The sequence below is a fragment of the Scophthalmus maximus genome, chromosome 12 (genome assembly GCF_022379125.1).
Source record: "Scophthalmus maximus strain ysfricsl-2021 chromosome 12, ASM2237912v1, whole genome shotgun sequence".
Lineage (NCBI taxonomy): Eukaryota > Metazoa > Chordata > Actinopteri > Pleuronectiformes > Scophthalmidae > Scophthalmus > Scophthalmus maximus.
This window is the reverse complement of record NC_061526.1, coordinates 13,795,748-13,818,944: the sequence shown is the minus strand read 5'-3', so window position 1 is coordinate 13,818,944 and position 23,197 is coordinate 13,795,748. Positions and strand designations below refer to the sequence as shown.

General features: G+C 44.4%; 1 protein-coding gene across 1 annotated transcript in view; it reads right to left on the bottom strand.

Moving 5' to 3' along the window:
- sox5 (SRY-box transcription factor 5) overlaps positions 1 to 23,197 on the bottom strand; it is a 218,736-nt gene that overhangs the window by 92,043 nt on the left and 103,496 nt on the right. Inside the window, exon 5 of the mRNA XM_035614909.2 lies at positions 17,972 to 18,074. Within this exon, the coding sequence (XP_035470802.1) occupies positions 17,972 to 17,985 (14 nt within the window). The 5' untranslated portion in view covers positions 17,986 to 18,074. The remainder of the gene's footprint in view (positions 1 to 17,971; positions 18,075 to 23,197) is intronic.

The following is a 23,197-nucleotide window of genomic DNA, read 5'->3' as shown; positions in this document are numbered from 1 at the left end:
ACACACACACACACACACAGGCACAGACCATTACAATGAAACCGTTGATGGGAGGCCCCTGTGTCAGGACCCTAACAGCTGTAGTGCATTAGGGGCCGGCCATGAGCAGGGAGAGACCGGCAGTAAACAATCCCAAAGCCTGGAGACACACTAACACACACACACACACAACACACACTTTTCACAAACATTCCCGCACCGTATTATGCAAATGCAGAGGCACACACACTTTGGGCACAATGTGGCATATCAGCAGTTATGGACCTGAGAGGGTTCTTCTGTGGAAGAGCAAGATCACGTCTAGAAAATGACAGTTTGCATTTAAATTGGAGAGAAATGAGTGTGCGAGGGGTTTGTTGAATATTACTGTTCTGTGAATCCAAATATTCGAGGACAGACCAGTTCGAAATTTGGCAATGTTTTGATTTTGATTTTGAACTGCGGTCGTCCACTGCAGGACACGAACGGCCTTCGGATGAGTAATGAATGAGTAATTAATACAGAATAGTGACTAGTCAGTTAAATTAGCCGCGATATCGGGGGTGGGGGGAATTTTGTACACAAAATACACAACAATAATACACAATTTTTTCCCGAAGTCGGAGCACCTGTAGGACCTCTTGTCCATGTTCACTTTGTTGCCAAAGCAGTCTTAAAGTCCACTAGATCTCAATACTCTGGGTGCAGTTTTTTTACACTTTCAAGAATGAAATGTAAATTTCCGATTTCAATATTCAGAGGGGGCTGCACAGTGGTTTAGTGGTTAGCACTTTCGCCTCACCGCAAGAAGGTTCTGGTTTCGAATTGGTTCAAACCAACCAGGGCCTTTCTGTGTGGAGTTTGCATGTTCTCCCCGTGCAGCATGGGTTCTCTCTGGGTTTTCCGGCTTCCTCCCACAATCCAAAGGCATGCAGAATGGGGTTAGGTTAATTGGAGACTCTAAATTGACCGTAGGTGTGAATGTGAGAGTGAATGATTGTCCGTGCCTGTATGTGGCCCTGCGATAGGCTGGCGACCTGTCCAGGGTGTACCCCCCTCTCGCCCAATGTCTGCTGGGATTGGCTCCGGCTCCAGCCCTCAAGTTTGTACCAGTGCTGCTGCTCCCTCAGGACGAGCTACCGGTGGAATAACAGTGGACTGAATAAGCACTAACGTCATCCACACGACAGTTGGACTTTTTCTGGCACCCAAGGCAGCTTGTGTGAGCCAGCATTAATACATTAATGACACAGAGACACAACAATGGAAAGAAAGCCAGATGGAAAACTTGACGGGTGTCTGAGGAGATGCCTTACTTCGATCGACGAGTCACAACGCACACGACACCAGAATGCCTCCGAAACCTGCAGCAGGAGACTATGGGCCTGAAAACAGCGGTGTTGTCTGAACTATTACTCTGCAAATGTGTGTTTTGAGCGGAGGCCAGTGACGTGAATGCCCCCCCCCCCCCCCCCCCCCCCCTCTCTCGCCCAGCTCTTCCTCATCTCGTCTCAGTCTCCGGGTGAGCTCAAATATCAATACCTTTGGCGTCTTTTCTTCTTCTTCACTCCTTCTCTTTCGGCCTCCTCTTCCCCGGGAGACGGGTAGAGAGGCCAGCGTGGAGAGGCACAAGCCCCTGTGAAGTGGCTTTATCGTGGGGCGACACGTGCGGGCAGAGGACCCCGTCTGAAGGCTGAGTGGCAGGCGGCAGAAGCCATTAAGATAGAGCCGCTATCTCTTGCTTCCAGGGCCCGCTTAATACAGGCGGGGGCTCGCGACGATCGCACACACACACGCACACACACACCTTCTCTCCAGTGGTACTTGAACTGACATGCGGCGACATGGATGCAGATGCGCGTGTTCATTTATACTTACAAGCGACTCTCTCTCTCTCTCTCTCTGTCACTGTCTCTGTGTGTCTGTCCTCAAGTCTCCACGTCCCGAACCCATCAATTCCTGCCTGGCTGGGGGGGGGGGGGGGGGGGTGAACAGATAAATGGGCAGCTAGAGAGGCAAGATACCCCCGAAGATAGACAGACAAATTGCTCCGTCTGCCACTTGTACCATCTCGGCATAGTGGTGTCAGCATTGTGAAAGGTGCGCACCAGGCCGACTCTTTTGGGATATGTGGGTGTAACTGCAAGCGTGCTCTCAGACAGCGAGCTGCGAGGTCGAGGTCAGCCTGGAAGGTGCAGCAGCAGTTATAGAGAGAGAGGTCCCAGGTAAAACAAAATCTGTTTTATCTTTCTTTATCTCAACAAACAAGATTTTCAAAAATCAAAAAGTCCTTTAAAGCTATGTTGCTCCCCCTACACTCTGCTCCGTTCAAAATAACTCCACATTTCTCCGGCAGAAATCAGTTCCAGCAAAAACCAAGGGTCTGCTGAGTATCACGGGTAAATGGACATTAATACATCCAGGAAGACTGTGAAACCCACACATGGAATTCCACTGACCACCACTCTTATTATGCCGGAGGCAGCAATGTCCTGGTAACGTCATATTTGCATAGCTAGATATCACTAACGGTAACAGATAGCAGAGCATTTTGAGCAGAGACAATAATTACAAAGTGATGAACTGAAAATCGCGCGTTGTCCGACAGTTCCAGGGTGCCTGTGAATTCGGCAAACGTAAGCATCATATGAAACGCTTTTTTTTAAGAATTGTGGGATTGACAGGCCTTTATTTGAATATCACAATGTAACAGAGATGCATCCATCATATTTCTCCTGGTATGTAGCTCTTTCCCTGTTTGACCCAGCCCTTCATTTGTCGGAGATATTCTTGACTCGATGCTCAAGGTTGCTGGACGTGGATTCTGCATGTGTGTGTGTGTGTGTGTCATAGACCTTTCACCTGCCGCGCTTCCACTGAGAGTGCGCTTCTCGAACACTGCACCGTAAACAAAAGCTGTTTTCTTCTCTCGCGGAAAATTAATTAACGATTTGTACTCTTTGTGCGAAACTTAACTCGTTCCTAATTAGCTGGATTTTTTCTTTTTCCTCTCTCCCTCCTCTCCTTGAAAACATCAAGTCAGTTAATTATGGCTGAGGGAAAATAGCGTGTTTCTGGTGTCCATTATTTATCAGTGTGTCTTTAGAGCTGTGAGAGAGCGAGCGGCTGCAGCAGACAATGCGAGAGGTGAATGAAAAGGGAGTCTGTGTCACGGCGGGGTTAATGAAACACTAGCCTGGGAAGATAAATAAAAAGTGAATGATTTACACACTAAAAAAAATGAGAGTCCAGACATCTTTGAAACACACACAGACAAACACATAAAAAAAGTGTCCATGTCATGAGTGCACAAACTCACACACACAAACACACTAGAGCAATACGACTGTCCTATTACCTGACTGCATCACAGACAACAGACACTTTTCCTTGACCTCTTCCTCTCTCCTCAGTGAACGGCGAATCGAAGTGTTCCACTGACTGAAATCAACCAGCAAACAGAGAAAAATGAGCATGAATAAAATATATATGTATCGCATAGCAGCTGAGCATGAGCTGTGGCTTTAGGTGCTCAGGATGAATGTAAATAAACTGTAAATGTAATGTTTCTTCGTTTACAGCAAGCCAGTTCAAGGAAAACGACTCGTTCGTCATTCCTCTTCTTTTTTCTGTACGTGCTTTGAAAGGTCAAAGGTCGCGGCGCTTCTTGGTGCAGAGGGACATAATTATATATTCTGGCGTGACAACACAATGGCTTTCATGCTACGGTATGAATGGGCTGCACTCACAATGGGCCTTTCAACCAGAGAGCGGGACAATGTGACTTGCGGTGCTTCACATTCACATTCGCAGAGCGGCCGTTCAACGTACTGGTCCCGCTTGAGGACTAGCAGACAGGAGAAGCTTGGAATCGATCCACCAAACCCCCCCCCCCCCCCCCAAACTAATGGATGACCACCACATGTTAATTTGTTATAACTTTATCTAAAGGAGGTGGGACCGGACCAATGTAACTATTGAAAATAAAATCACTGTATTCAAGACATGAGCATGAGAATCATGAGTAGTCAGACGACTGTACTGGTTTCAAGCAAACTAACAAACTCCCAAAGGCAAACTTATAACACAAGCATCTCCTATTTTAAACATTCATCAATTTCCTGGTTCAACTTTGGTTGAACTTGTGTCACATTTACGGTTTCTCCTGTACGTGAAGTGGTTTAGATGATCTGGCTAAACTCCTGGTTTATTTACACTCGTCTGGCCACTTGTGTTTTTTTGCTTCATCCGGTGGCCCCATCCCCACTGTACCACTGAATAGCAATAACACCGGTAATTCATCGTTATGATAACATTTTGACCAGAACAACAACAATACATTTAAATAAACCTGAATTATTCTGAAATTCCATGATATATCCATCCATTCTTTTCCATTTTTAAAGATCAAGAATTGACTTTTATCCTCAACTTGAGCTCATCGCTCAGAAAAAAAAGAATAGATCAAAATTATTACAGTTATCAGAACATCTGCTGACGAAGATCATGTGATAAGATTGAATGCTACATAAGAGCTTCTTCCTCATCCTGATTTTTCAGGGCCCCCCAATTGTTTCATTATTGGACTATTATGTTTATCTCAGGATATTTGGGGTATGTAAATGTATATTTCCCAGATGGCAGAAACTGGACAAACTCAAAGTTGATTCCTGGTCTCATTATGTTAGAGAAATAGGGAGCAGCAAAACATTTTCTTACATATGAAAATGCAGAGGATTATCACTTTTTGTTTTTATCCCCAGGAGCTGATGTTCTCTCTGTACCTCCTCCTCCATCACAAGCTCTGCCTCGGTCGCTATCTCTCTCTTTCGTTCCCCCCCTCTTTACCATCTACAAACCCCCCCACCTCCCCACTTTCTTTCCCTCCACCTCAAGCTGTCAGGATGTTGCATCCTTCGGTCTGAGGCTGAATGGGGGGATTTGGCAGCGTTCCCCTCTCTTCGCTCTCGCCGCAGCCGTTTAAGAGCACACATGTTTATGCACCAAATCTCTGCACTTTGTGTTTCCCCCACGTCAAGGCACCAGCTCAACCCTGGATTGATGCGCCCTGGCAGCCCCCCCCCCCCTGTACTTGCTCTGAGGGAGAACGGGGGGTGACGACGGAGTGAGCAGAAGAAAAGAGAAAGGGAGCAGGAGGAAATCTAGAGTGAAGAGGAAATGATTTTCTGATTTTCTACACAGGCTTTGTGGTCGTGGAATGCTGTTTGTGTGTGTGTGTGTGTGTGTATGTGTGTGTGTGTGTGTGTGTGTGTGTGTGTCTTTAAGTCCATTGATGAGGATAAGAGGAGAGGAGATTGTGCTATCCACTGCCTGAGGGCTATGCTCAGCCTATATATTTAAGCCCCCACTGTTCCTTGCTTAACAATAACGCCTACAAGTTTTAATTTAATTCTGTCTTTTTTTTTTATTTAACTAAATAATCCACCTCCATTTTCTGTTTTACAGCTGGAGAAATAAATCTAATCTCATCACATGGCAGACTGGGTGTGATTTATGACGTTTAAAGAGTTTTTCTTTTCTTATTCTGTTTACTTTTTTTATCTTCAAGGCTTTGTGTGTTTCTGATGGAGACAGAGGTGTGTGTGTGTGTGTGTGTGTGTCTGTGTGAGTGATTGTGTATGTGTGTGTGTACAGCTTAAAGAAGGGCATGCAGAGCAAAGGGACGTACATGGAAGTCCTGAGAATCTGAATCTGTTTTTGATGGTTTTTCCTATATTTTCATACGTGTGTGATGGTGCGTGTTCGTGACACGTGTGTGTTGGTTTGACTTCGGGAACTCCAAGGGCGAACTGAGATGAGACGTAAAAGCAAAACAAGATGTCAAAGTAAGACGGCGACAGAGGATTAAGAGGAGGAAAGATGGAACCAGTTGAGGGATCGGAGAGAAGAGACCAAAAAAGTAGAAGAACAACAGTGCTGCTTGAGGTTTGAGGCGACCAGCCAGTTGGCCTGTCGCCACTCTCGTTGTGGTGAGCTTCCTAAACATCTTAAGACTCCGCAGCCTCCGTTTAGAGGCATGCAGCCTACGCTCACACACACTCATTACCCAACCGCAACTCACTCAACTTTTTTAGACATCAGATTGCAATATTGTATCCAGCAGCTTTTAAGCTCTTTTATGCATAATGTTATTTTTTTTTAGGGGGGGGGGGGGGGGGGGGGGGGGGGGGCAACTGATTTAATACTTAGTCATGTTTATAATATTCAATTCCTTAAACCCACACACAACAGAGGAGGCTCGTCACAGACAAAAGTTTTAGCTCTGTATCAGAAGTAATCTTTGTCTGTACTTACAGACCTGAAAACTTATATCACATTAACAACCATTCACGTGCACTGGGCACGTGCACGCCAGGTGTAAACAGGAAGCGGATTGTCTGCTCCTTAGTCGGTTGCTTAGTTACAGAAAATACAAATAAGGAGAAACAACGATGGTGAAAAGTATGGGCAGGGAATTCTTTTCTCGGACCAACGACGAGGTGGAACTGCTACTGACAGTAAGTGTTTACAAAGTTTTGGATTCACCACCGGTGGAACCCATCATGAAGCGAATGCAGGCGATTGAGTCATTGTTGCCAAATGCCTCAGTTTTTGCCAGTCCGTACTAAAACGCTCCCCCTGAGTTTTCAAACTAAAACGGGACCGGCAGTGTTTCCAAACTCCTCCATTTTTAGGCACTTGAACACTCCGGGGTTGTGTGGACACAGCAGCAGTGATGTGTTTTCAAACTAAAAAGCCAAAACCAAAGAGCGGCTGTAAACAACTACTTTCAACGGAACGCAGCAAAAGCCTAATCGAAAAGTCACTCAATGTCGCCAGTTGATGTAATGTACTAATTTGCATATTTATTACATCACTGCGTTCATTTGCATCCCGACTTGTGTGTCAGCCAGTTTCAGTCCATTATCTGGTTGCTTCTCTCCTACTCCACTCTTTGCTCACATACAGTACAGAATGGTCTGCATGCTAACCAGCGGTCCCTCCCAAGCTGCTGCTCTGCACTATCAAAATCCTCATTTTTAAAACCAAGATGTCAACAAAATCGCCTTAGAAACCACTCAGGGAGAGGGTTAGAAGCTCATTCACGTCTGTGGGCGAGTTTCTAGCTTTGTGGTGCATTTAATGAAATACAGGGAGAGGTGTGCCGGTGGAGGGAAAGCCCAACGTTGTGCTCGACAGTGTGGTAAAATCTCCCCTGATGATGTAATAGAGAATGCTGGCGCCAAATCCTTTTCACCGACGGGGAAAGTCCAACACTCGGCCGGATGAACAATGGTGTAACTTCAGCGCTCAGTCAGTGACACATATTGTTGCCTTATGGTTTTGGACTCTCTCTTTACCAACTGAAATAGACTTGTAAGCATGAATGGGGAGGGCATATCTACTAGGGAGGCCATGATGTAGTCCACCAGACTCTCCAGCCCCTTGACAAAAACAAACCAACCAGAGTTGTATCATGTGTGTTAATTTTTGCATCTAGAATATTTTACACTACTAAATTAGACGGGCGGCTGTGGCTCAGGAGGTAGAGACGGTCGACCCCTAACCCGAAGGGCCGCGGTTCGATTTCAGCTCTCCCCAGTCTGCATGCCGATGTGTCCTTCGTAGAGCTGCAACAGTTAATCAATTAATCGATTAGTGATCGACTACTAAATCTTACACTATTTTGCTAATCGATTAATCGGTTCAAGTAGTTTTTATGAAAAAAATGTCAAAATTCTCTGATTTCATCTTCTTCAATGTGAAAAAATGTTCTGGTTTCTTTGCTCCTCTATGACAGCAAATTAAATATCCTTGTGTGTGGATGACACAAAACATCATCTTGGAGTTTTGGGAAACAAGATCATCATTTTTCACCATTCTAAGACACTTTATGGACCAAAAAACTAACCGATTAATCAAGAAAATAATCTTCAGATTAATCTATTATGAAAATAATTTTCGGCAGTGTATGAATGTGTATGTATGCAAAAGAAATGGTGCGGGAAATAGCAGCTGTATGAATGTGTGTGAATGAGACGTGTGCTGTAAAGCACTGTGGGTGGGCAATAAGACTAGAAAAGTGCTATATAAATACAGTCCATTTACAATTCATGACATTTTTTGTATTATTCACTGGGTAAACATAAGTGTAGTATGCTCTTCTGCCTCAGTATTTCAATTCTAAGCATGTCCAGCCATAATCCATCTTTTCCCACAGGAATACTATCAGGTCACTGTGGATTTGACCCTTGACACTTACTATTGGCTTTGTGTGATGTCAGTGCTTCTGGAGCTGTGCTGACACCTGTGCTGCTGCTGCTGTTTTCTTTGAATATCTCTACTGCTTCAAGCCTAAATTATAAATTAAAAAAAGGACTTCCCCTTCACGTTTCTATTCCTCTACCAACCAGTCAAACTCTATCCATGCTTATCCAAACTTTGAAGGAATTTAATAAAAGGTATGTGTTTATCAGTTAAAGGATCACGTGACCTTGACACTTTGACCACAAAAATCAAACCAGATCATCTTGCTAGTCCCTAGTGGACTTGGATCCCGAAAGTGAAGAAACTCCGTCCAGGTATTCCTGAGATATCGCGATAGACGGACGGAAAGCCTCAAAAAACATAATGCCTCCGGCCACAGCTGTCGCCGGCGCGGAGGCATGAAAAAAAAAAACACTCCGCGAGCATATGTCGTGCACAATATGCTCCTGCGTTCGTTTGAATCACGTTGCAAGCTGAACATTACGTGACACTGCTTGTGCTTTCATTGTATTTGTCGGCAGGTCCACTTGTGTAGTGAACTCGTGTGACAATTCTTGACTTCATCGCATCATAACCTGTTACCAACCACCACCGTAATCCCCCCCGCTCTCTCACACACACACATACACACACTCCTTTTCTCACTATGGGAACACACTGGCACACAGATGGTTAAGCCCACCCTTGTGATGAGTGGGAAGGGTGGGAGGTGGGAGGGAGGGGTTGCTGCAGATGGCACAGAGGGCAACGCCAATCAGTGCGCACACACACACACACACACACACACACTAATACACAGATAAACAAAAAACACATCTACATAGTGTAATAAAGGGGAAGAGAAAACGATGTATGACGATATGTATGTATGTATGTATGTCTGGATGGATGTAAGGATGGATGTAGGGGAAATCGTTGGTGGGTGTGAGTCCTGTGCTCTCGGGCGCGTCGTGCACTGTGTACGTGCGATGCCTGGCGTTGATGAAGCGTTGCACACAAAGCCTTGGCATCTCGCTGGCACCTCTGCCCACGTCGCGCCACGCTGAGAGGCACGGCGAGGCCTGCCAGAGGGGCCTGGCAACGCCGTGTGCGTGTCTCAGAGAGCATCTCTTCGAGGTGTATGCATAAATGTATATATAAATTCAGTGTGTTCCTATGGATTATGTCCGTGTGCGTTCAGCTACATGTGTATTGGTGATCAGATTTTTTCTAAACGCATGTGACAAAATACAATATGTATAAAAGAGGCTGCCTTTGAAGGTGTGTCTAAGTATGCATACACTGTGACCCATCAAAACACCACGTACACGTACACACACTTGTACACACACGTGTACACGTACACACACACACACACACACACACACACACACACACACACACACACACACACACACACACACACACACACACACACACACACACACACACACACACCAGTTAAAACACCGGTACCCCCACTCATTAGGAAGACCCTACCCCGTGTCTCCAATGGCTAAGCCTTTGATATGCAATGACGACTAATTCCCTCCTGTGTTTCACTCTCTGCAGAGCACGCAGTCATTAGACCACCGACATGGACACACACACACACACACACAGCGTTGTGTTTGAGCAAAAATATAATCATTTAACCCGTCCAGCGGTTCTGATTCTCATCTGTCTTCACCTTATGTTATGAATTGTCTACCGGGGGACTTGCTCCCCTCACTTGTAATGTAAATAGAACAATATTTACATAAAAACATTTGAATTTATCATTAGAAATGGCTCTTCTTGATGTGGAATGCATCCTTCTGCTCTTTAAGGCAATAAGGTGAAGCCTAATTTGCCCGTGGCACTGTGTGTCTCGTATGCATAAGTTATTCTGCCATCAGTCTCACTGTAATGAGGGAGGGAAAAAAATCCAAACATTTCAATGCACCTACTTTTAAAAAAGAGTGGGGACAAACAGGATGTGTTCGGCACCCCCAATGCACCCTCTGTCGTTGCGATCAATGTCTACGCAAAAATCGCAAACACAAATGAGATACTGTATCACATAATTTTATACTTATTTAGACGTTATTTGCTTATTGTTATTTTATTTTTCTTTAAAGACACAGTGACATAGAAAATTAATATCCTAATTTGTAATCCTGTGTCCCTGTATTAATACAATATATAATAAATAAATATATTACAATTATTTTCTATCCCATCCTGAACTTGTGGTTGTAGCAAGCATACGATATCATGGGTACAGATTTATGTTAGTATGACAGTTGGAAGAAAGAAGTGAGGCTGAGGTCTGATTATTAATTTTTGACATCCTCCTTCTTCTACTGATCGAACAATGAGAGCGAGGGAGATTTGGGTGGAGGACAAAAACCCTCCATGACTCAACACAACTATTTGTCACAGGTGCGACAATTTATGACCATGAGCTGCGTGCAGCATTCAGCCAAGATTGGTGTTTGCTTTTCATATTGTTTCATCTGAGAAATGTCAGAGACGTGAAGAACTCCCTTTTAATTTAAAACAGTTAACACATTTTTTAAGCAGGAATGTTTTTGCTTTATCCTGCGATCCCTTGGCGCACCGGTGCTCTGTATCACTTTATCACCAGGGTTATTCCTTTTCTGCATGAGATTGAAACTCTGTTTCTAATCTGTCAAGCATTACCAAAAAGATAATATACTGTAAGAGTGATGCTACATTTCCAAACTTTACACTAAAACATGCACTGCACATGTTGAATATTTTGTTTTCTACCCCAACTGATAATTCAAGATGGCTATCCTATAATATCATATTACATCCAATAATAGGATCCAAGGGAGTACTCTGCAACGCAATAGTGCAATACCATTAAGTTGAGAGAAAGGTTCATGAAGAGTCATCAGGAGAAGACATACCCTCTCAAAAAAAAAAAAACATTTAACTTCCACTTCAGTACCTGATTATAATTGGTAAGTTTCATAAAAAAAAAATTCCAAATGGCATTCGAGTTCTGCTCCGGAAACAAAATTATTACAGATGGACGGATGGGCAGACATATTGTACGTAAGATAAGTGCCACAAACAATCCTACCCTTCTAGTACTGTTTCAGACAAATTATGTTCTTGTGGGACTAAACTGCAAAACGCAAATGTTTTTTGATGGAAACTGCCAGGGGTCTGATTTGCTGGGTAGATTGTGAACATGAATTCTCAAATTCATAAATTAATAACATTTTCTTTGTGTTAATTATAAAAAAATGATTCTAGTCACAATTATTTAATTTCCTGTTGAAGTTTGATTGTGTATTATCATTATTTCTAGGAGACAGAATTGACACTTCCCGTAAGGCAATGTAATAGCACTTTATTAGTTTGTTAGACCCTAACTGGCAGACCCTGACTGCATCTTTTACATCCACTGATTTGAATGCATAAAATCAGGGGAGACCCCTGTTTTTGGGGCAGAACGAAACTTTGAAAACTTATATTCTAAAGACCAGATATGCAAAATAAAGAATTACAGGTCACTGCTCAGGAAAGAATATAAATCCCTCATTTGTTCCTTCCCTCTCCTACATTTCTTCATCATTTCTACCTCATCAGTTGTCGCCCTCTCTTGCCTCTATTAGCCTATACTGTGTTCCCACCCCTGTTACTAGCTATTGATTTACATCAGTCTTTGACCATCTTTCCCTCTCATCCATCCACAGGGCCTCCACTGTGTCCCCCAGATACCCACTCTCCACTTGACCTTAAACGGACACTTCACCCTGATTTCCTTGCCTCCTCCTGTTTCTCTTTTGTTCCATCTGTCCCATAATCCCACCCTCCATCACTCCATTTCTTTCTCTCTCAATCCATCTCATGTTGCTTTGACTAATCGTTCTGAGCTTATACTTGTCTATCACCCACCTCTGTCTCCCCAGCCCCCCCTCCTCTTATCAGTCTAGTCCCGTGTCCTCAGTTCATTCTGTAGCTATTAACCTGGTGGACGGCCTCACCTCTGCTGCCCCCAGCCAGTTGATACAGCTTACACACACTCAAACTCAGCTGGTTGTATTGGCACACCTCCACACACACTTCTGACTTCCCTCATCCTTGTTTTATAAATCCCTCCCTAATCAGCGTCTGCCTGTGGAGGCCTTTGACAGAGGGGAAGAGGTGATGGAGCCTGGACTGCATCTCTAATTCCAGGACAACAATTCAGCATCAAGATCAAGAGTATACTGAGGTGTAAATTCATAAACGCATGCGTGAATAAAAGTCGTGATAAAAACTAAGGGATCACCAGATCCCGGATTGTGGGAGGTATGTCTATCTAATAGTGGCACTGAGTCACAGAAGGGCTTGCTATTAGCGGAGGGCATGGAAAGGCTTTGCTTGATACTGACAACGCGCCGGGAAATGTGGCCATTAGAGTCTGACGCCGGCGACGGTTGCCACAGTTACCACTTATCACCATTGCGTCAGGTGAGGGTGAGAAAACAAAGCTCCGGTCAACTGAGTAGCACTGCTCTGCGAAGTAGACGTGAGCAGGCGAAACTGATTCTTGACGACATCGCTTTGGCAGTCGCAGTCGCAGTCTCGAGATTCGTGGTTCAAGTGCGTTTCCAGTTGCGGGGGTTCCCTTTTTGGCAGAAAGTACTGCTTGAAAAGCCTCGGACAGGAGGCAAGTCAACATTCGATCAGCAGTCGCCAATCGCTACGTGTGGACTCTTCAAAGATATTCAAGAGGGCTTGGCAATTCGTATCCGACAACATTTCCAGCAGGCTAAACATCCAGATGAATTATTGTAAACTAAAGCCAATCAGAGCGCAGGACGATCGTATAGTGTGTGTCAGTCAGTCACACGTGTGACACCCCAGTCAGTCGTGTAATATGAACACATGACAACTGCTAGACTACCGATCCCACGACTTAAAAGTTGTGTAGCCTAAACTTGACATTTAAGAAGGAACTTGGACAACATTGTTATATCATTTTTGACAATGATGTTATGATGAGGTTGGTCTTTTCCTATCAAATATTTTCAACAATCTTTCTCTGCTACCTGGTGCATATTTACTACAGTTTAAAAGAGCTGCTCCTTAAGTCTAGCAGAGCATGTGGGTGCACTTGTGCTCCCGATGGAAAGTGATAGAAGGATCTTGGCTCTATAAATTTGAATCTGCGGTTAAAATGGACATATAATGTAGTTAGAAGGGTATGAGAGCAAATTAAACGGCAGTGCGTTTGGCCTTAATTGTTTTAAGAAGCTCTAAATGTGTATCTTGACATTTAACTCAGAACTGACTCATGCTGCGAAAGAAAAAGCCAAAAACAATCGGACCCATCGCTGCTAGAATAATCCAGTAAAGACAGACAGACAGGAGAGCAGACAGCTCTCATTAAGCACCGGTAGAATGGCTGTAGAATGCTATGACACAGGGACGATTGGCACTGAAGCAGCATGTGTGTGTGTGTGTGTGTGTGTGTGTGTGTGTGTGTGTGTGTGTGTGTGTGTGTGTGTGTGTCTGGGCTGTTTGCCTATGTCTACATGTGTGTGCACATGCATGTGAATGTACGTGTGTGTGTTTATCCACGACACCGGGCTGCGGTGAAGTGAGTGAGCGCATTAAAAGGGCTGCTGGGGAGCCCGGCTCGCTCATTGCCCGCGATAATGAGGATGTTTTCTGTCTTCAGTTCAATCAGTGCTGCCGGCTCTCTGAGACGGGAGAGCCCAGCAGATGCACGGCACACAGCAGATGTGTGCTATTGGAGTGACATCTGAAAGTAAAACTCTAGAGCCTTTTTTTTCCTTACGACATTGTGTGCTGCTGTTTAGATGCCCGCGATTTCTTGGCGCCAGGCAATGGTGACAACGGCAACTCCGGGAACAAGAAACGGCGGAAAAGAAAGAGGGGAGAGAAAAGGAAAGAGGCAAGGAGAAAAAAAAGGGAGGAAATCTTTGGCAAAGGCCTCATCTTTGAAGTGATTTGGAGAGAGATGACATGCAAAATTAGAGAGTAGCGTTTTGCCCTCTCCACTTTTGACTACACATTAAACGCAACAGGGAGAAATTTCTCCCTACAAAGATAAATGGTGTGTGTGTGGGGGGGGGGGCGCACCACGGTCCCTAAACAACACAGATTACCTTGTCTGCATGCTTTCAGAATCTGTTAGCATTTTCAAGATGTTTGATTAAAGTTACGTGGCTTCTTTTTTCAGATGCAGGCGCGAAAATAACTTTCTAACTATTCAGTTACAACTTTTCAAAAGCCCAACTGAAGAAAACAACAACAACAAAAAAAGGACTCGTTTTCTCTTCAATCATATCTCAGCCAATCAAAAACAGGTCCTTGGCCAAGAAAAACCTAACAGAGGAGATACGAAACATTCGCTGTATACAAAAGGGAAGATATCTCAAAGAATAAATTGCGGGGATTTATTTTGCATTTTTACTATCTGACAGGGAGAATGTTTAATTGTACCAACTGTGCTTCTTTGGCTCATAGTCACTGGACGTGGCTGCTATGTGGATCTAAGTTTAAATCCTATACTTATAAGCTATTCATCCTCATACATTACCGTTCGGCGCCATATCAGAGCCATATGTTTTCTTATTCTTTTCTAAAAATATTACAGTAATGTAGCAGCTTTCATGGTATGGATTTAACAGGTCAATTCAACAGCATAACTTCGTCAGTAATTACTTTCCACAACAAGATGCTTAAGTAGGCTGTTTCTTACAATACCACGCAACAATTATGTGTTGAATATGTGAATATCGAGAACAGCCTAAATAAATGAAGTGCGCATGCAGGTATTGAATAAACATCCGGAGTCCAAAGTAGAAGCGGGTTCAAACTAAAGATGAGACGTGTCACACAGAGGAATCGTTTTTCTTTCTTCTACGATAAGCTTTTAGGCACCGCAACCTATTCAACCTGAACATTATGGAGTTTGCCGAAATTAGTCAAATTCTGAATTTTAATTTTATTCCCACAATCTTTAAAACAACAACAACAACGAAAACGACAGAGTCAAACATGTTGTAAAAGAGCCCCAAAAATAAGTTATTCAAAATGATGGAGAAAAATTTAAGGCACAAAGCCTCTAATGCACTGAGCTAATTTAGATATTGTGTCGGTGAAAGTTTAACAGATCAGTGGGCAGACGTTACGAACATAAGAGCGCTGTTCATTCAGGCGCACACACACACGCACACATATTTATTTGTGCCTTTGCGAGCGATGCATTGTGCTTGTGTATATGGTGTGAGGCTGATCTAGAGGGAGTTTTATTGTTGTGCCCACGGGAGCAGATGTCGCTGGCACTTACTCAATACTTTCTCTCATTCTCTCTATCTCTCTGTTTGCTCCCTTGCTGTGTTGCTCCCTCTCCATCTCCCTTTTTTTAATTCGGTCTCTCCCTGCTTGTTTGTTTTTTTTACTCCCTTTTCCTGCTTCGACCAGATGGAGAGATGCTCCGCTCCAAACCTTTCTCACTCAGGATCACAATGCTCAGAGTCATGTGATCCAGCCCGCTATCTCCTTCTTCTCTCTCCGTCTCTCTCCATCTCGGAGCGGTTGCTCTCCCTCTTTCTCAGTGTCCTTTTCCCCCCCTGACAAAGACAGACAAAGGCCTTTCATTTCTCCTAGCCCGGTTGTGCTCTGTGTGTTTGTACTGTACCAAACTAGGCTCCCTCTCTCATTGTGTTCCCTCCTTCTCTTTGCAAAGAAGGTGCCTAGGGGCCCCCGGGGGCCCCCGCTCTGTGAAGAGGGCCTGCCTCAGCCCGGTGAGGGAGGTGGCAGGGGGGGGGGGGGGGGGGGGGGGGGCTGGTGTGATGAGTGACGGAATGAGGGGAGGAAGAAAGAGCAAAAGCGAGAGAGTATATTATTTCATTAAGTGCTTTGGAGCTCGGCAGGGATTGGGGAGTTAAACCTTGCGACTGTGTGTGTGACAAGGGCAAGCCCTCCCGCAAGCTGGGAACTCTATCCACACATCGCGCCGCTTTCATTTGGTACAGGGGGTGTGTGAGAGCTCTCAGTCACTGGCGCTGGCCGGCGCGCTGAGAGCGGTAAGCTTTTTAGTCAGGGCCCGCTGAACGGAGGAGAAGGTTGCGAGAATGGCGGAGAGGAGGGACGGAGGAGGGAGCCAGGGGGAGGGAACGTAAAGCGACTGCGGTGGCGCGGGTGGAGGCCAGGGGTAGGTGAGGGGGACAAGGGGCGTTTCGCCCGAGCCCCGGTAAGACAGAATTGGGCATTGTCGCCAGGCAGAGCAGAGCAGAGCTAGCCCATTCTGTTGATCTGAGCAGGATCCCGGGGAAAACAAAACTGCATTGTTCCCCGCAGATGGAAGCCAGTGTCTCCTGGGTAACAGCATTAATCTCCCCTTTTCTCCTGCTTCCTCTCTTGTCGGGGCCATAATCGGTGGGCTCCTTTCAGCAGCAAAGCCAGCCTCAAAGCCCAGGCTCCTAACTAGCCTCCTAATTAGCTGCAATTACAATGAAGACAACATGATGAGATAATAGAAATTTGCAAAATAATGACATACCACGGGGAAATATTCCTCCTCCCCAAGCACCCATTTTTTTCCCTCCGGGAGAGGCACAATGGAGAGCCGGGGCCCTTCTCTGAAAGCGGGGAGCTCAGAAAAAATGGTGGCACATTATGTGGCATAGAACCCTATTGTCTGCCTTCTGGTTGCTTCAATCAACAGGCCATTGTCTGGCTGCTTAAATCAAAATGACTCAAATACGGGCTCCGTAATGATGCCCTCTCAGCACTGCATACTGAACAGAGAGGAGAGGAGAGAGGAGAGAGGAGAGGAGAGAGGAGAGAGGAGAGGAGAGGAGAGGAGCTAATCATGTAACAAGGAGTGAAATAATTACAAGGTAAGACAAAGGGCCCCATCGTCAAATATCCTGACAGAAATGGAAGGAAATAACAGGAAGAATCTGGATACCTGGTGATAACAGGCGATTGTTTTCATCTGGTCTCGTTAGATCACATTAAGTAGCTGTCAGAGAAAACACGACTTTATGAAATCAAACCTTGCAAGGCAATCAGAGTGAAGTGGAGGGAGGGGAGGAGAAGGGGAGGAGGAGAGGGAGGTAGACAGCAGGTGGTAGTCATGCACAGAGGAACACTTTTTAGCCGATCTGAACGTCAACAGGGGACTAAGAGTTACTTTGCTGCGCAAGTCCCTTGTGGGCGGAGAGAGGGATTGGTGGTCGGTTCCCCCTCTACAAAAAATTTAAAAGCTTGCGACACGCAAGTATTGTACCTGTCTGCCTCTCTGTGTGTGTCTGCCTGGTTACCTGTCTCTCTAATGAATCACAGCATCCTTTTAGGGTTTCACTGCTACCTATTAGCTTAGAAAAATGTATAGACACAATCTGATTTTGTCTCTTTCTTCTCTCTCCGTCTCTCTCTCTCCGTCTCACTCACTCACTCACTCACTCACTCACTCACTCACTCACTCACTCACTCACTCACTCTCACACTCTCACACTCTCACACACACACACACACACACACACACACACAGTCTAAATGTGCAAAGTTATGCATTAAATCAGCTAATCAGATCAGGTGACTCCTTCTCCCTTCAAACAGGCCAGTGAGGCAGGCTTTATAATCCTAATGCAAATTCTTCCCTCAAACAACAGTCTTACCACAAAGACAAACAGCTGGTTCTGAATCATTTCAAACGAAACTATGATCTTTGAGCAAACGATCAAATGCGACTCTCTCTCACCTGTCGTCAGACATCGTCGACGCTCTTCATAGCCCTCAACTTCTAGAAACTCTGTGGCTCCCAGGCAGTCTGTCCATCATACAAACACAAACACACAGCCAGACTGACATATTGACAGACAGATAGGCACACAAAAACGCGGAAAGACAGAGAGACAACACACACATGGACAGACAGACAGGCAGCAGACAGTAAGGCAAAGGTTAATACAGTTTTCAGGAAAACATTTGAGAGCATTTGAGAGTTTCTGAGTGTGTGAATGTTTTTCATGTCTGTCAGCTGAACACCTGAAGCTAACACACACACACAGACACACAGACACACACACACACACACACACACACACACACACACACACACACACACACACACACACACACACACACACACACACACACACACACACACACACACACACACACACACACACACACACACACACACACACACACACACACACACACACAGCAGTAGATACAAACAGCTTATAACAAATGCACATGTTTGTACATGTGAAGTTCATATGTGTGTAGCGGCTGGAGTCCTGTTTGAATTAATCATTGATGCGGCTCTTTGGCAGGTTTTAATCCCTGTGGTGTATCACAAGTGCAAATTTGCACTATCACGACCTTTGCCCTCTCACACACTGGCACAAAAAACACTTCAAATCAATCCTGACATCACAAACTTTGAACTCAGGATTTTGGGAATGTTGGTGTCCTGCCTTTTACCCCATAAATGTGAAGATGGTCCTGCTGCCATAAAACACTTTAAAGTCCAACAAACTGATTCTTATTATGGCAGAGAAAGTAAGAAACTTGTCGTCCTAGTTTTGTTTGGTTAAAATACATTACACTGAGGTACATGTGATGTTTTAATGGCGTCTAAAATGTAGCTGGAGTCCAACATGCAAAGATGTATGGCTGAAACATTTGAATTTGAACCCGATCAGCCACTAGAGTAACATTTCAAATAAAAATATATATATTTTTGGGGTCACCTGCAATCACAATTCACTTTATCTCACACTATCAACAGCTAGTGATGCCGCTCGAAACCAGAGTGTAATCCCATTTGAAGACATAGGTATTCATTTGGCGGGTTGAAAGGAGGGGTCACGGGCTGAGGTCGCGCAAAATCTTTTTTTTTTAAACCAGCGACTCCAGCCTGCCGTCCTCCTCCGACACGCAGAGGAGTCCCGCGGAGTAATTAGCGCGTGTCAGATAAGTTGACAGGCTAGTTAACACGGCGCATCATCCGATACCGTCGCCTTTGTTTGTGTAGGCTTCTGAGAGGAAGTTAGCAGTCTAATTAGCATAATTACGACTGCTGATTTATATGGCTGTAATTAGCGAGCAGATTTTGTGCACGTTTTGGTCCGATGGAGATACGCCGCTGCCGAAGAGATTCTCTTACACTGTACAGTACGTCGAAAAGCTCTGTGCGGCATGCACGCACACACACGCATTAAGACACAAACTTTCTATTTCCACACATAATTTGCCAAAATACATTTACCACACAGAGAGGTTAAAAAAAATTGAAAACCTGAATATGATGCATATATACGGTCCAGAAACATCCGGTGCGCACACAGTAATTCTCTTCTGAACTATTTCAGAATAATATCCTTCAGAATGAGATCGGGTGGGTATCGTACACAATATACATATACAGTAAGAATACATCTCATTATTGCAGACAACACATCTGCGTCTGTTAAATGCTTTAAAGGTGAATTGGTGGTCATAGCCTAGAGAACGAAGTGCAACGTTGAACAAAAGACATGGTTGAATATTGACAGTGGCAGTGTCATCTAACAAAGCACTTTGATTATTAACCTTTCGACGTTATGACAGATTTTTAGGTATGCTCCTATGTGTGTATTTGAGGGAGAGCTGCAGATGCCTGTTGGTATAATAAACGATTCGTCAAAATTAAGACACACACACACACTCACATTCTAAATAAATGAGGACTTGAAGCTGACAGTGTGTATGAGTGAGTGAACGAGAGTGAAAAGGCAACAGAGAGGCACGACACCGCCTGGCAGGTTGGCCTTAATTACAGCAGACGTTCACAGCAGGACAGTGAATTAGTGCAGTTACTTCTCACCGCTACTGTAAAGCCCCGGGGTCAGTAGATCGCCGCACCCACATGCTGTACGAGCACGCGCAAAATCGCACGGTGCAGGGTGCCGTCAGGTGATCTTAGCAGCTTCCTGGGAGACGTGGGTTGAAATTGGGGTCAGAGTTAATCTCCGAGCCGAAACCGGCGAACACAGTAGAGTGCCGAACATCATCGTATGGAGACCAGGGGAGTCCTGGTGGCACAGCGAGCTTAAAGATATTTTGTGACAGAGGCTGAATAATTGAGTCTCGTCACGGTGGCTCATTTATCAAGCATGTAAGGGCTTGAAGAGGAGGGTCTCTCCTTTACAGTCATCAAGACGTATCCTATCAGACAGAGAAGGGCTCTAAATACCTTTGTTTGAAATAATACTATGTAATGTATGCAAACCAGATGATGCACATTTGACTCAGTATCTGCACAAGAAAGGTATTTTTATGTATTTGCCAAAAAAAGACTTCCTGGAGCCATGGTTCCCAAACTTCATGGCTTTAAAATTAAGTCGTGTGAGAGCGTGACCCTTCACCACAAGCTGATTATGTCCGAGTCGCATTCACACTAAAGAGCGTTTTTCTCCTTTAACTTCTCAGTTCGTTTCATTTCGTACTGTATTACACAAGGGGGAAAAAAGGAAAAATGTGAGGGGAAAAAATAATTTTGTGACATATAAGGGCTAAAAACAATGATCGTTTTCATTCTCACTTGACAAATACTTTGTCAATTCATCAATTCATCATTTGCACTAATAAAAGAAGAGAAATATACTGTAGTTTAAAATACCAGACGCAAGTTTCCAGAAAGATTTTTATCAAATCTATATTCAACATTTAAAAAAGACCATTAACATTAATCAACACCTCTCTCAGACAGAGCCAATCAAAGCCAAACATGTCACTCCCTCTTCTGAAGGGAGGGTTTAGTGCAGGCAAGTGAGCGTATGTGTTTTGTAGTCGTGGCCCAGTATTTTCTGGTCAGGTCTATTACTGTCATCATTAATAGCATAACACAGCAGTGATGTAGTTATGATAATGATGATGATGACTTAATATAATATAGAACTATTAATAAGATAAGGGCATTTTGAATGGGCACCACTAGTTATCCTAGTTTAGGTAAGTTAATAGTCAAAACTTCATACAGAGTGTGTGTGTGTGTCTGTGTGTGTGTGTGTGTGTGTGAGTGTGAGTGTGTCTGTGTGTGTGTGCGCGCACGCATGCAAGTTCTGGATTGACTGCATTTTTGTTAATGAATGCAGTGCAGACGAGTCCCCCCGGAGGTGTCTAATTAGACATTAGCATGGAGATGTAATTACCTGAGAGGCCTCAACACATTTCACATAACTACTCTCCCTCCTGCATGACAGACCTACTCTGAGCAGGTAGGACTCGCACCAAGTGTGTGTGTGTGTGTGTGTATAACCACCAAGAGTATATGCATCTATCCAAATGTGTGTATTTGCCTGCTTTGTGACATGCGTAAGTGTTTCTATAAGCACATGCTCCGTCACCTTTGGACAGTAGCAGCAGAGTGTGAAGCCCTAATTGATTTGCTACGGGAAAAAAACATGCTCCCGCTCTATACTTTTTATTCCTCCACTACATCTCTTCCTCTTCTTCGTCTCACTCAACTGTGATACACTGTTGCTGGTTGTCCTTCTTCTTCCTCCGACGCTTTCCCCCCCGTCTTTCTAGTTTGGGTCGAAAGTGCATTAGGCCCCTGTTACTGAGCGACGTGGGTTTGATTCTTGATCAATATCCACCACTCAACTGGTGAAAAAAATACAGACAACTCTCTGCTCTTCAGTCCCCAAAAGCCTCCCTTCCACTTGGAGAGGAGAAAGAGAGCCCAGATCTGAGAGGTTGTTTGCCAACATCGTCATGGCAACCATCTCTGCCAACCTTGACACTGGAGTTGCATTGTCTGGGATCCTGATATTAGATAAGTAAATTACCGCAACCTCTGTCGCAAACACAGACACAAAAAAAAGCTAATATATATATATATATACACACACATATATACACATATATATGATATATGCCCTTTAATCTAAAAAAAATGCAATGAACACAATGCCATCTGTATGCACACATTCTTAGTCACACACACACACACACACACACACACACACACACACACACACACACACACACACACACACACACACACACACACACACACACACACACACACACACACACACACACACACACACACACACACACACACGCACACACACACACACACACAATGAGCTGATACAATACAATTTGCATTCTCTTTGATGAGTGTTAGGCCGAAGCCCAGAGGAAACTGTCGATGCAATCTGTGAGACAACAGATTGTGAGAACCCCGTGAACTCCAATATACAGCCTGCAACGCACCTCTCAGAGCACCGGGAGGAAATCCATGGGTCGCTGCGAGCATTGTCTTCTTATCTGTAGATGGTTCTGTCCCGTTTCCAATAAGGATCAATAGCATTAGCATGTCTGACAGCGAGAGAGAGGGACTGAGGGGGAGAGAGAGCGAAGAGGGGGAGGCGCGATGAAGACAGAAAGAAAGACATGTTTACTGCAGCTTAAGACTTTTAGCCAGAGTGACAGTTTGTGCGAAAGATTATCAGGTGGGATTAATATTTGTTCTAAAGCTGCTCTAATATACTGCATATGCACAATATAAGTATACTGTATCAGCTAATTCCAGCATAGTGTAAAAAAGAGGTAACGTGTCATGCTCATCATTATCTATTATTTGTTATGATCATGATCTTAGCTGTTACAGGTTAGCATTTCAAATTGAAATGTTTCATATGTTTCATAGATAGCTTAAGATGGGCTCGGACTACAGGAATTTCAGGGCATGATTTAACCCCAATTCAAGAACCCCCACAAGAATTGGAGGAGGAATCTGGTCCGGACCCATGGTCGGTGCTTATGTTCGGCCCGGATCATTTGGTAGCGAAAGTTGTTAACCTCCAGAACTGCTCGCAGAATTGTCGGGGGCCGACGCAATAGTTATGGAGTGTGTTTGTTATTTAGGATTTGAAATCGGGATGTTCTCTCCAAGCGAGTGAGTCAGGTCGAGCTGATCAACATT